The sequence below is a fragment of the Diadema antillarum genome, unplaced genomic scaffold (genome assembly GCF_040938485.1).
Source record: "Diadema antillarum isolate AM-2024a unplaced genomic scaffold, OU_Dant_1.0 seq00000602_RagTag, whole genome shotgun sequence".
NCBI classification, from domain to species: Eukaryota; Metazoa; Echinodermata; class Echinoidea; order Diadematoida; family Diadematidae; genus Diadema; species Diadema antillarum.
The window spans coordinates 41,310-56,455 of record NW_027271530.1 but is presented as its reverse complement, the minus strand read 5'-3'; the positions used below and the strand labels follow the sequence as shown (position 1 = coordinate 56,455).

Here is a 15,146-nt window from a genome sequence, read left to right as displayed (position 1 = left end):
ATGACAATATCTGCTGCCTATCAGAATGCGAAAGAAGAAGAATGACAAATAACAAATAAATCTGACCTTTTTCATCATCGCCATTCAACGACGCTCGAACATCAATGAACTATATATAGAGAAAGAGCTACAACTGTAGACAGAGATAAAGAGGGAGAGAGGGAGAGAGGGAGAGAGGGAGAGAGGGGAGAGATAGAGGGGGAGGGGGAGGGTGGAGAAGGAGGTGGGGGGGGGAGAATTTCACAGGAGCGTTACGATGTTAATGAGAGTCATTCACAAGGAACAGCTCACAGGTCCTGGAGCGTTACGATGTTAACAAAGTCATTCACAAAGCCCAGCTCGCATTACATTTTGATATTTGATATTAAGTTTATTCATTTCTGCAATTCCATGACATGCGTAATATACAAACAAATACATTTTTCTTTTGTACAAACCATAGGATTTTTGAAAAAGAATTCATAAACTTGATGGATAAAAAAATACTGACAATTGTTTGATACAATTTACACGGTACATTAATGATAAAGAAAAATAATTTAAAGGTACAATCTAAGGGGAGCAATTGCAGAAAAAGGCTGTATCCTATAGGCTTACGCTTGAGAGCGGTATACAATAATATACAAGGGGAAAATCCAGTCCAAAATAACTTAATATAAGTTAGTCTGATAATAAAGAGTAAAATATTACGAGTTATTACGAGTTACGAGGAAGTTATGGCATTTTGAAGTTTTGCTATGGGGGGGGGGGACAGTGAATCTTGAACAGTCGATAATCAATATGGAAATGGCAATGTGAGCATGTCATTCCATCATAACTTACATTATAGTTTGTACATAAAATTTTGAAATTTCCTGTTTTTCATTCATGACAAACGCAATTATGCCCGAGGCTCAAATCCTCAATTCTAACTATTCACTATTCTGAAGTCATTCAACGTCATGTTTTAGACTTCAATGACAGAAACAATGAATTTTCGTCATTTTTTTTACACGATCAATGAGGATTGTGAGGGTATGACAATGTTATGGTTTGCTCACACATTATACAACAAATGAGCAGTGTAATCTCACATGTATTAATCAGTCGAACTCAAAACATTTTATTTATTAACTTTGTTACGACAGTGTGTGATAATGTAGTCGCCGGGTCTGAACACTATACAGTATAATGACAATTATATGGGTCTAAAGGCAGTTACCCCCTGGACAATCACCCCAGACCCTGAACCTAACAATATAATTCAATTCAAATGAATTTATTGGAAATGTTCTGCATTGAATATATATTACAAATGAAGTGTAGTCATTTGATCTGATTTTCGAGACAATAAAACATACAGTGTGTTTACATCCGAACATAACTGAGCTACACGTGTACAGATTGAAGAAAAGAATAAGAGAACACGTCAATTGGGAACCACTCGGGATATACTGAATCCAAATGATCTGGCTGAATTATGGCGCATGTATTGGGAGTGTGAATGCTGAAGACTGTGGGCAAAGTTCAAATAATCATAATGGGCAAAACCCTAATCCTCATCCTTAACATGTAACCCTATTGATAGCCCAAACTCTAACCGTAAACCTTACCCTATGCCTAATCTTTACTCTATAACGTTATCACTAATTGTCTAACCAGTATTTTAATCGGGAGGAAGGGGGGGGGGGGGCGGGGGTAATTGCCTTCATACATAATAATGATGATGATAATGATAATAATAATAATAACAATAATAACAATAATAATAATAATAATAATAATAATAATAATAATAATAACAATAATAATGATGATGATGATGATGATAATAATAATAATAATAATAACAATAATAATAATAATAATTATAATAATAATAATAATAATAATAATAATAATAATAATAATAATAATAATAATAATAATAATAATAATTTACATAAAGGGACGGGTGTGAACAGGCCCTCGTCCTGCCACCAGCTGAGCTGCAGTCAGGTCCTCCAACCAACGCTTGTACTGTTCTTGGCGGTCCATGATGCAAGTTAGTTGGACGCCCTCTACGCCAAATTGAAGGTAACTTCTTTCCATCCAAACTTCTATCTCTCGTATTTTTTGATTCAGTGCCGATATACTACGTGTAGTAGAATGTTGTAGACATTCAACATTTCATTCTTTTAACGACGTTCATGACCTGTATCTTGATTGATTCTGTCTTTATTATGTTTCTCCTTTTTTTTTTGGGGGGGGGGGGGGTGGGGTGCAGACTCAAGTTCGCATAATTTGAACAATTAATGATTATAAAACCGCATATCAAGTATGATTTTATAGTGCCTTTGGTGCCAGATAGTAGTATGGATCGAACTACCATGGATGCCAGCTGAGGAAGAAAGGGAGTAAGGAGAGCAAATTGTTATTGGAAATATTGATTCATTATCATACTCAATTAATTAGCGTTTGTTACCTGAAGACTGTAGGCCCTAGATATCCTATAAGGCTACTAGCTCTATCCATTACGTTAATCTATAAAACAAAAGCGGTAAAATATATTATTTATTTGAATTTGAAGAGTTTGTTTGCAAAAACCGATAAGTCCATTTTTGAAGATTTTGAAGTACGGTCTCTGTCATAAAGTACAAAATAATCCCTTTTAAATTATATATTGGTCACTACATTATAAAGGTACATTTTTGAAGTTTTGGTCAAGAGAAGCAAAATTTTTCTTATTATTCTCTTTATTTTTCTTGACCTTTAATCGCAAATATCTCCATTTTTGGCAAATATGGACTTATCGGTTTTTGCAAACAAACTCTTCATTTATATAATAAACTTATGAAAAAATGAATTCATTGATTAATCATTCTGTTAGAAAACTTAATTAAACATTCACTACTTTGATTGTTTTCCTCCAAAGACTTATCTATTAAAAAAAAAAACAACAACAACAACTCAGATTTCATTGCTCTAGAAAATAACATAAAAAAACAAACAAAAAAGATGATTCACGTAGAAATATTTCAACATAATGTCGTGGCAAAGTTTATCGATAATAGATGTATGTGTGGCTATGCTGATTTTTTTTTTTTTCTGATGAATTCATGAAGAAGCTGCGTGAAATAAGTACAAAACCTGCCGAACGTTCAGCGTCTTTTATGCCTTAGAATACAGCACTGACTACTGTATATCATCATACAACATAACTCCTTCATGTAGAATGCATACATAGATACCAATGAATATTAATTTTTGTTTAGGCAAGAATGCATCAGTCAATGGTGACGATCGTCTGAACATTTTACTGCGACTTCCATCCTGAGGGAAACCAAATTGAAATCCCCTTCGAGATGAATGGAATAGGTGAGCACAATTATGCATGCAAATTAGATCAGGTCACGCCCTTTGAACTCGAGCAATTGACTCTCAACGCGTATTTGTGAGCTTTCTCGCTGTCAATTTTGGTTGTGAGCTGAACTTAACCTGTGTCTAAAATCACTGCTAAATTGAAAACAGATGATTAATTGTAGGATCTGCCGTTGAAAACAGGACTGAGGATGTCTACAGATTTGTTTACCGGTGAGTTTTGTTGTTTAATGAATTGACTTACTTTAAAAACAGTGTTTTCGTTCGCACTGTTGACCTAGAATCTAGGGAAATTTAGCCTACCGCGGCACGCACTGTACAGTGTCAATGGGAGCGTAACTCCGGCTCTCTGTACATTTCGGAAGTGATTATGAACATAAATTTCGTCTTTTCTGGTACAAATTGAAATTCAACTGACATTCTATCATCACAGAAAGACGAGCGCATTTGTTGATATTCAGAATCATGGACTACTTTTCTACCAAATTTCACGAAATTCCTACCTGCAGCGTTGTTTTGATCTGTGTCGAAACTCGAAGATTCAATGCGGCGGTTTGTGGTTGGCGTCAACGCGATTAGGAAACGTTGCATCAAAGCCGAAATTGATCGAGGATTTTCAATGTGACAAGTGATCATGGTGATAAACTCCAAAGCAAGCTACCCATCCTGTTTCCAAATGCATGATTTTAATCAACTGCCGTATATTTGACTGTAAACAGTTGTAAAAATATGTCTTCCTTTTGAAGACGTTTTTCTAGGGTCTAGGTTTAAAGGTGGGAATTGGTCTAACTGCGACAGCCGCCACACGCAGTGTGGCGGCTGCGCCGTGCTCCCATTTCAGATCTTCATGTTGAACAAACGGGTGCCTTTGCGGCGCTATATTTCCTTAAATTTTCAACAGAAACTACTAGGAATACTTACATGGGTCGATGAAACCTAAATGACTATCATCGGCGACTGTTTGAGGCATTTCATTGCTTGTGATGCACAAAATGATGTCTTATAAGCAGCTCACCGATGTTCACAGAATTCACAATCACTCGCACAAGCACACAGAATAGGGGAGCTCTCACATTAGCGAAACTGGGGGGAAGCCGCCAGGACCGCGCCTGACGGCGCGGTCTCCGGGGCTAGGAATTGGTCTAGCAACTGGTTAGAACGCGGTCAGTTATTTCAGGACGGTAGAACTAGTTGCGGTGTAGTGTCGTGTCTTTGCATCGAAGTTGTAGGCGTCGTTATGAAATGCACGCAGACAGACGTAGACGGAGATAAGAGATTCAGTGACGCCATAAAACAACACAAATTAAACAAAAATCACACCTTCTGTATTGCCTTTTGGTTACTATTTGGACTACCATCCCTACCATAAAAACAGAATGCATTTTCAAGCAGAATTGCGCTAACCGTTAATAGGCCTGAAGTGAACTGTGAGGCAAAGGTTGATTCCAACCACCGTCACGATTGATGATGTCACAATTTCAAACCGTTTGTCATGCTCACACGACCCATTTCATGATGAACAGTTTGCAAATTCGGCATTATCGTGAAATAGTTCCCCACTCTATTCTCACCGCCATTCATTCGTCATAGCCGGGGACTTCTTTCAACCTCCATAGAGCTTGCACATAGTGGAGACGCACATGCAGAACGAGAGGGGATCATCTATATCACGATTTGGCCGCAAATTCTAATACTCTGTCTCTAGCTCTGAACTCATCACTCATCAGTTATGTGGTGTAAAACAGCCCTGTCACTGTACACAAGTGTTGCTTCTAGCTTCTCACAGCGTCTGGTCGGGCTAGTGGTGGTTTATGTACGTACCACTACCAGGAATTGCCAAGCTTGACATTTTTGGCCAAGCCCGAGAAATAACATTCAGAGAGTCTGCAAGGACCAGTCTGTTTATTTTGGTATGTTGAGGGCTTGAGGTTCTATTGTTGATAAGGGAAACACAAGAATTCTGACTTTCATCAAATTCATTTAGTGTAGTGCCTCCTGCTTTGCGTCTCTGCACTAGTATGTGTTACAAAGTAATCTGCAGACAAAATATTGTCTGTCAGAAGAATTTGATGTCTACATGTACAACTCATAAAAGTCTTGACCAGAAATAGTTGAATGTCAATATTAGGAGTAGATTGCCTAGTGTATCAACTACAGATAATTATCATGTGTTGGCCACTTGTCACAGTAGACCATTCTACATGTACTTGCAATTGAGTAGTGTCCAGCAATGCGCTAGAGTACTTCTAAAATAGAGCAAAGGTTGAGAATCAACAGCAGCTCTGAATGCTTAGGACCTGAACCAGGACAAGTAACAAAAACTGAGAACTGATAAAAGTGACACGTACAGTCTGTACCGGTACATTGTACATGAGTCTGCATGCAATATTAATGCTAGCTTATAGTTATAGAGTGCGTTTTGCGTCCGAAGAAGGGCTACACTGTAGCTGTCCTGACCATTGGATTTTCTAAAGTTCGCTATAAATGACATTAGTAATGTGTCAATGTTTCTACCAATTAAATTTTTAGCCATCTTGCCTATCTTATACTCATCTTGCTCACCTCATCAAAATAGGATGTCGTGCTGATTGAGTTAAAGTTGGTTGTTGAATATGTGGATGAATCTATTTGATACTGTCATGTGTCATATATGGAATGCTGACTACACACTGGAGTAAATACGGAACAAGATTTACAAGATATTATCTCAACAGCTGTATGTACCTTTTCTTTACAAGTGAATTTACATATATGTGGCTTGCATTGTTATAATTTTCTTTTCTTTTTTTCCACAGTGCAAAATTGTCATAGAGGAATTACTTTTTTGTTGTTGTTGTTTGGGGGAGGGTAGAAATACGTTGCAACTTCATGATTACAGTGTACTCTCACTGATATTAGTTTAATGCTATTGTGTACATTCTAACTTGTTACATGCTAGTGTCAACTAAAAATGAATTTTAATCTCTTCTTGTGCTTCCCACAGCCCCTATGCCGGCCAGAGGACTGAAAAGGCAGAAATCTGAGAAGGAGGTAAGTAAATTGTGATACAATTGTACTTTGGTCGAAGAGGAATCAATAAATTAACAGTCCAAATGGACAACTGCTATCACTTTTTCTGTAAGACTAGAGGCACCAGGTTAAAGAGCAGTGCCACAAACAGCCATGAATTGTCATATATACTTGCAGTTCAAATCCTCGAGCAGCACATTCAAATGGAAAGTTACAAATTGTGCATACACCATGCTCCTGTTGCATGAAATGATGTAACCAGACGTAGGTCATAAAATAAAATGTAAGTCGGGTATCGGCAAATCAGGATTGAGTACTCAGAGGCTTGATCTCAACTTCTATGCAACAGGATCCAAATGCCCAATGAAAAACAAATAGAGAAGCGACATTTTGACTTTCTTGCATTGATATTACTGCTAATCAATCAAGAATGAACTAACCAATGATATTCTGTTTAAATATTTTCCTCGTTCACACTGCAAACTGACGTATCAGAATGTGGTCTCAATGATAGGTCTAGTTGTGGAAATCTCCGTACAACAGTCCCATCCATTGCAAATCATGTTTGTGATAGTGTGTGATTGTTTCCTTCTACCCTCTCACAGGAGCTTCCAAGTAAGAGAACAGTTATGACTGACTTCAGCACATTCTGTACGTGGGTGCTCGACTACGAAGCCTCACTTCACAACGGCGAGATCCCCTACGTCCCCAAAACACCTGTAAGTGACTCTCTTTGGGTTCCCTCTGCTGAATTAGGGTCTACAGAAGACTTTAGCTTGTGTAATATGTCACTGAAAAAACAAATACAGTCTGAGCTGTGGATCGTGGAACTCTTGCCATCTGAACATACATGTAGGCTGTGAGACTGGTCAGTGTGTTGTGGTCAACATGTAACAATAGCCTAACATTCATAGTCTGTACTTAATTTCTGTTAGAGCATTTTGTAAGTAGGGGAGCTTTGACAATCCAGTCCTTCATATAAATAATTCAGTCAAAAGTGACCCTGTTTTACAGACACGAGCAGCATTCCAATCTGCATAAAACCCGTACAATATACTGTACATCTAATGTGCCGATTAGTACATTTCAATGATTCATAGAAACTTTTAAGAAAACCCCCTACTCTTGCTGGTGAGAAAAATTGTGACTTGTGTCTTTTCAAATTCCATTCACCTCTGTCATGTTAAATTTCAAGCAATACTGCCTCTTAAATGTCCATGGTTTTCTGTAAAAACGGTAAAAAGAAAAAAAAAATAACAGTTTTGGCCATGTGTATGTAGTCCTCGAAACAGTTTTGCCCTTATAAAACTAGATGTGTTAGATGGAAATTGTACAGTTGCAAGTTGCTAGTTTCATTTAGCTTGTAACATTCAGTGTGGTTATATTCAGCTCAAAATATGTGACATTGATTTTTACATCTCATCTGAGCCATCTGCTACCGGAGATTTTGACTTTAAAGCTGAACTGAGTTTAATTACCAAAGATCTTTGGTTATCACGGCTCGCAGAAAGATACCACATCACTTTACAAAATGTTTGATCTGGTTAATGTATGGGTTCACGACGAGTTGTGTTTCTTAGAAGGGTCGTTTAAAAAACAAAAAATCTAACTCTGATTACTCATCAATCGAGTGCAATAATCCCTTACAGTATTGTGCTTTTTAGCTGCTACCGTTGTGTACAATACAGTAGGCACACAGCAGCGATGTTTCCTTTGCTCTTTCATTCCAGCGAGTTCACAGGAACTTGTGAATATTCATGAGCTTTTTTTCATAAACATCTCAGTTATTAACATACTACTGGACCAATCGCGCAAGCAAGAATCAATGGTTATGGTAATAAGTTCACCCGCCTGGAGCATCACCGGAGACTGGTGAACTGATTGTGTGATCACAGTGTGCCAGATTGAATGGGATCAGTGCGATGGTTGGTGTTGACACCACTCTCATGTGTACATAGCTCTCTCACCCACGCACAGGGTCACTGCGTCCGTATTTGGAAACTGGGTCGTGATGTCATCGCTGTGTGTGGATGATTCCATTTCGGCAGTAGGGGGATTTTATTAGGACAGGACTGTTATCCTGTGCCGAACCGCAGTTGGGTGTGCATGATGTTCAACGTGTTGGGGGATTTTGTTTTCATAGATAATTGATTACTGCCATCCATGTGTCAACACATATTGTCCAGTTTTATATTGGCGGGTTATGACACTTTACTTACTTTTCTGAATGTATTAGGTAACAAACTCCTGATGGAAAAGCCAGTGGATTTTTTTTTTTTTTTGTGCAAAGAACAACAAAGAAGTTAGAACAAGTGTAATGTAAACGCACAAGGAAGAAGTGAAAATTTATACTTCTACATTTTTGTCTATCTACGTATATGTCATTGTTTTATTTTCATGTATTAATTATTTTATCATTTGTAGAGCATGTTTTAATAACGCTGCATTTGATTATCATCAGAATTTGTTATTATAAAGTCGTTAGTAAATTGTGGTGTTTCCCTGTTTATTCATCAATTTATTATAAAATAAAAAACAAGTTATGGGAGTTACTTTCATGGGCAGTATGGAACTCGCCTCCACATGTGTAGGTCAGAAGCATCTTAATGACATTCTAGTGCTAAATGATTTTAGTATCCAGTCAACATTTGATTTGAAAATTGAAATCACTTTGCAGCAAGCTATAATTAAATTTCTTTGATAATCTCAAAGACTAATATGACACAAGAAATCTCATTCATCACGCAATCTACCACCTTCATTTATGCATCTATATATATTTTTCTTAATTTTCCTGCCCTCTTTCCCCTACCCCCCCCCCCAAAAAAAATGGAATGTCCAGGAGAGAGTGAAAAAGAGAAGCGCCAGTCCACTGGATAGTGAAGGGAACAGTGTTGGTAGTGGGGCAGACTCTGACATCAGTCCGCGGCCAACATACCAGCATCCAAGCAACAAATCACACAGTAAGTATGCCACTTGCCAGTTCCATGTGTACATTGTTTATGCGATAAAATTATGTACATCTGGAAATCTGAAACAGTTCCGAAACAGACTTACTTGTGGATCCTTATGATTTTGTGTGTTTGTTTGTTTGTTTTTGTATGTTTCTGTTTTGATGTGAGAACAGTCTTGACTGATTCAACATTTTTTTTTTTTTTTTTTTTTTTGGCAGAACAGATATCAAACCTAGTAATCCATAATGTATCAATCATAGTGAGCTGCATGCAAGGAAAATGTCCTTTAATAATACAAACAAACAAACAAAAGTACTTGAGGCAAATTGTGAAAGAATATAAGTCATGAGGTGTGTGTTGCCGACTCTTTTTGACAAATGTCACCATTTAAGTGTGCATCTTGCACAACCTTGCAGAAATTTTCTCTGAAAATGGCCTTGCCAGGATGAGCGTGGACAAAGTATAGAGAACAGGATGATTCAAACATCACCCCCCCCCCCCCCCCCCCCCCCCCCCCCGTAAAATCTATTGCATACATTAAAAATACAGAAGGAATGCAGGGCTTAGTGTGCATGGAATGGGGCAAAATGGCATGGTCATGATAGGATTTTTTTTTTGTTAAACACAAACAAACAAACCCACAGCTCTAAAGTAATTACTTTACATATATTGTTTAAGAATTTGAGATTCACGCAAGTCAGGGGCCACTTGTAAATGAGTGTAATTGTATTATCAGTTACGGTACTTTGTTCTATTGGATATGTATGACATTTATTTTTCCGCTTTTTTTTTTTTTGCACCCAAAAGGTGATACAGATGAAGACTGGAACCTTATCACCTGCTACTGCAACAAGCCGTTCGCCGGTCGGCCGATGATCGAGTGCTCCGAGTGCGAGACATGGGTCCACCTCTCGTGTGCCAAGGTCCGCAAGTCCAACGTCCCCGACGTCTTCGTCTGCGCTCAGTGTAGGGATATGAGGAGTAGCATTCGCAAGTCGAACAGGCAGCGCGAGCCGAAGAAGCAGTTTTCAGAACTCTACGACTCCGTCAGTTAGCGAACACAGCATCTGCAACAATCTATTTGGGCATTTCTTCCTCGTGTTTATATACTCTGAAAAGACGACAAAAAAATGAAGACATTATTAACTCCGATGGAGATTTGTTTTGGAGAGTTTGGCAGCTGTCACGATTCTCTATGCCAGAACCGTCATGAATTGATGCACAGAAGGTTGAGCCTGCTGCCTTCCACTCGACAGGCAGTTCGCTGCCACTGCAGTCTGATGCTTGTTTGCAGTATACGATGGTAATCATTTACTGGGAGCAAGCGTTGGAACTCATTCTCACCATCTATTGGTGGAGCATTTTTGAAAAATGCCACGCAATGCTCTGATGGTGCTATTTTCTATTTCCCTTCTTCTCACAGAGACGGAAGCTGTGCTTGAACTCCAACCGTGTTCAGTGAACTACGGCCCTATTCCAGTCGTGTGGAGTACAGCGCATTATATGAGCTCCTTAGAGTGTGGGATTGTGATTGTTACAAAAGATGTGTAAGCTCCATCATCATTAACAATTTACCAAGCTATCAAACGTACCATCCATTGTATAGTAAGCCATGTATATGTTACAAGTGTATTACTTTCACCTACACATATAATTTTTGTGTTTTTCCACAGAGCCAGTGGTCATTATAAATTATTTCTTCAGGTCTCTTTATATATGCTTTCAACTGTCACAGTGGCACAAACATATTAACAGTAGAGATAGTGTTATTTCTAACTTTAATACTACACTTACCATACAGCCAGACTCCATTGAAGACATTTAAAAGGCAATTACTCCAAATTTTTTTTCTTCTTCTGCCAACCGAACATACTGTACAATGTATATTTTTGGTCTCAAGGCAAAAGAGAGAAACAAACCCAAACTTTGAATCTTCCTGTAGTTTTGTAATATCCTCTAAGCAAAGATTAACATCGTTCTTTCCCCTTGTCTTTTCCTGGTGTCCAAAGTCTATCCTAGCCATCAGAAAACTTAAATAGCAATCACAAAGTGATACAAAGATAAACTGTTAATTAATTTGCAAGGCATGTTGTGTCCATTGAGAATTTAATGCACAAACTGTACCTTTATTTTCATCTCTCTCTTTTTCTCCTTTCCTCCCTTTGCTAAAACTGCCTTCCCATATGACAGCAGGAAGTCTTTAAGTATTCCGTCCTATTCTGTGTGGACTCTCAAATATATCTAGACTTTGTCTACCGTCAGGTAAAATTTAGTTGAATTCATTAAAGTGATAGGTGCAGTGGCATCCAGGTGTTGGTTGTTATTTTTGGCCACAGGGATTTTTTTTGTTTTTCTGGATTTTCTTGGTTTTGTAATGTCCTCTCTTTCCTTATGTCGTGATGTTGATGTGGCATTGCTATTCATATGCTCTCATAGATGTTTCTGTTGTTTGTTCTTGTTTCTGGTTTTAAGTCAATCTTCTGCTACTGCTCTTCATTCAGGAAAATGAGATAAATGCGTTGAGTTAACACAAATTGTTTTTTTTTTTAATTGCCCTCCTTTTCTGCATTGAAATGTTGAAATAAAAAGAAGAGAATGAACTGAGTTTCAGTCATTTGGTATGTATTTTGAAAACATTGTTGCTCAAATACTGATTGCTGATCAAGATATGGACATTGATTATACTTTTCTAAAATCACTTAGATTAAATTATTTTTTGTATTTTTCCATTTTTTTCAAACATCAATAATCACTGTGATGTATTAGGTAGATAGCTTATAACAAACATGAAAGATGTGAATGTGATTACTGTATTTGGGGAGTTAGTACTGCTCTTGTGTAGTGGGCTGTTAACATACATAAATGGATCGTGAGGTTTGAGAAAGCAGATCCTAGAGTACAAACTGCATCAATTCACATATTGCTTGTTTGTTTGCTTGTTTGTTTGAAAGTAGCCTGATATGCCCCTGGTTGTCTTCAAATGAGAAATACAGCTGTATTACTTTTATTTGAAATTGGTAAGTACTAATACTGTGTGACTGATTAAAAAAAAACAAACAATTAAGCTAGATCCATTAAATACTTACCTTGGAATATCGGGTGTGAATTAATGCAAGGTACACTAGTCTCTTGTTTGAAAGAACTCCCCTACAAGAAACACTCATTGTTGTAAAGTATTATCTCTTTTCTCAAATTAAAGTTTTTCTCTTCAACATATATATATTTTTTTCTAGACCGCAATTTAAATGCTTATAACAAAAGTCTAGCTTGTACTTTATGATGAACCTACTACTTGTACAAGCCTTGAGGTGAAGATGGTGAAGGGAAGATTGCTGAGTTGTATTGTACCATGTTTAGGCCAAGCTGCTTTGTTTTTGTTTCTATTCAACTCGTACTTGCCTCAGACGGAGACAAAACCTCTGTCAAGCCGCATCAGACAATATTCTCTGATGAGGCTAGACATGAAGGAAATCTGCAGTTCAAAATTGGAAGGAAGGGAAACAAAAATCAGAGAAATTCTTAAGCCAAATACTTTCTTTTGTGATGGTTGTCTTTAACATGAACACCTGTGTGTACCATTAAGTTTTATTGGAGGTTTTGATTTTGCATGTCGAAGCTGGGAAACAGATGTACTGAGCATGATCGAGCGGCTGAAACATTGTATTGGCAGTTTCTGTCATTTAATGATTTATAAAAATGAGACATTGTATTTCGGGCTTCCTAGAATTTTGTAGGGTATAGAACCTTCTTCGGTCACACTTAAAATCTCACCTGCATGTACAGTGTACAGTAAATCCCACATGAGTCAACATAGTGTAAGTCATCACAATGAAAATGTCAGAATTTTTATTGTTTATTTTTCTTTTGCTATTTTCCTGACTTCCACATACGTTGACATTTGTGTAAGTCGACATTCATGTAAGTTGAGATATTTTCTGCTGTCCAGTGCATGTTGACTCACATGGGGTTTCCTGTACATGTATACAAAACTGTATGTGTGTATGTATGTGTTTTGGCTTAGTTTGTTTGTGTGTTGCCATTTCCAATCCATGTTGAGAACTGAGAAGATTGTTTTATTTTTCTGTCATTCTTGATGTATTATTTTTGTCACCTGAGTTTCACTTTCAGATTTCATTTCCTTTTACGTTACATTTTTCCCACGTGATTGTTCATGTGCAGGCCATCCCTGACAAACTTGGTGATGCCATGCTTTAGTCCAATGGTCATAATAACATGAAAGATATTAATAGAGAGAGAAAGATAGAGAGAAAGAGAGAATGAGAGAAGGAGAGAGAGAAAGAGAAAATGAGAGAGGGGGAGAGAGAGGGAGAGAGGGACAGAAGGGAGAGGGAACTTTGGACAGTCCTCATTCTTTTTTTGCCTCTCCTAAACAAAATGTTCCTCTCACAAAATTGATTTAGAAAGGTTTATTTGTTTTGCAGCAACAACTGTCTGTTTTGTTGTCATTGTTTTTGCTAAAGGCAATCCATGTTCTGCCATTATATGTGTTCTTATATTTTTTTTTCTATTTCTCTTCTGATCATGTGTGATATATTTTATCATGTTGTATAAGAGAAAAAGATGAAGCTTGCATATGGCACTGCAAGAATATTCCAGCTACTTTGAAAGATTATGTACATATTCTGTATATGTTTTCAATTGTTTCTATGAAAAGAAAAAAAAAACAAACACATTTTTTAAATGTATATATCCGTACAACAGTAATAAATGCAGATGTATACATTCTCATTGAAATTGTGTTTGCAATTTCTTTCCTGAAATGTTTGGCAGTCACTCCATACTCGATAATAATTGGATGACTGTTGTGGAGTTCTTGATTTTTGCGTGTGCTTTTAGACTGTTTTATTACAGTGGAAACCCGATATAAAGAGGTCCAGTGTAACAAAATACATTGTACTGGATATAACAAATTATTTTCTCCGGTCCCAATGAATTTATTTCCTTCGATTTGTATTGTTTATTGTTCATTTGTATAACAAAATATCAGACATAAAGAACAAATAATCTTGGTCCCAAGGATCTCGTTATACTGAGTTTCCACTGTATTCATATATATATATATATATATATATATATATATATATATATATATATATATATATATATATATATATAAAACAACACAGACCTGTAATATTAGTGGCAACAAGGCAAGGGTCCTATAGGTACTTGAGTTGTCATACAGCTATACCTTAATGTGTTGTGACCTCACAAGTATCTCGAGCTGTTCAAAAAACATTTTTTAACATCTTTTCAATCAATACATGTATATGAAAATGAATGGACATTTTGTATCGAATGATTGTGGAGGATTAACATACCCAATGTAGTAACAATGAATTATTGGAGGAAAGAGGACACTGTAATTGCTAAATCATCAACCAGCAAAGGACCAAAAACATTCAACACTTTTCTATGGGTATTAATTGCCCAACTTGATGGTTGTTTGATGAATTAAAACAACAGCAACAGCAAGAGCAAGAGCAACAGCAATGACAACAACAACATCTCCCAACTTGTTGTCTGTGAAAATACGTGAGGTGTAAAATTCCTTAAATTTCTTACTCAGTGACGGATTACTAAAAAACTTCTATCATTTGCTGAGCTTTTCCGTGTCTTAAATGAGTGTGAAAATGCTCTTGACTGAATCACGCCCGAATAGAAAAGGTCTCCTTACCTGCATAGATATAGTGTGAAAGAAAGCAAAACAAGACAAAGAGAGAAACAACAACAAAGACAACATTTGATGGGAAACAGTCAAAAACTACAGAAAAAAAAAATCTGAAATGCGCACTTGAACATGAGGATTGTGTGAAAGAACAT

At 37.1% G+C, this 15,146-nt stretch overlaps 1 protein-coding gene across 1 annotated transcript; it reads left to right on the top strand.

Annotated features, from left to right (window-relative positions):
* Positions 1-3,421: 3,421 nt before the first annotated feature.
* LOC139735833 (PHD finger protein 23-like) lies at positions 3,422-10,429 on the top strand. The gene is made up of 5 exons (XM_071646583.1): positions 3,422-3,552; positions 6,323-6,369; positions 6,954-7,067; positions 9,191-9,311; positions 10,110-10,429. Exons 1-5 carry the CDS (start codon positions 3,531-3,533, stop codon positions 10,355-10,357), a joined length of 552 nt encoding a protein of 183 aa, XP_071502684.1. The 5' UTR covers positions 3,422-3,530; the 3' UTR covers positions 10,358-10,429.
* The last annotated feature ends 4,717 nt before the right edge of the window (positions 10,430-15,146 follow it).

Excerpts from the sequence above, each read along its gene's own strand:
- LOC139735833 (XM_071646583.1), top strand. The coding sequence starts at position 3,531 with ATGTCTACAGATTTGTTTACCG. Across the intron at positions 6,370-6,953 it reads GGCAGAAATCTGAGAAGGAG|GAGCTTCCAAGTAAGAGAAC; the intron begins GTAAGTAAATTG and ends ACCCTCTCACAG. Across the intron at positions 7,068-9,190 it reads CCTACGTCCCCAAAACACCT|GAGAGAGTGAAAAAGAGAAG; the intron begins GTAAGTGACTCT and ends TGGAATGTCCAG.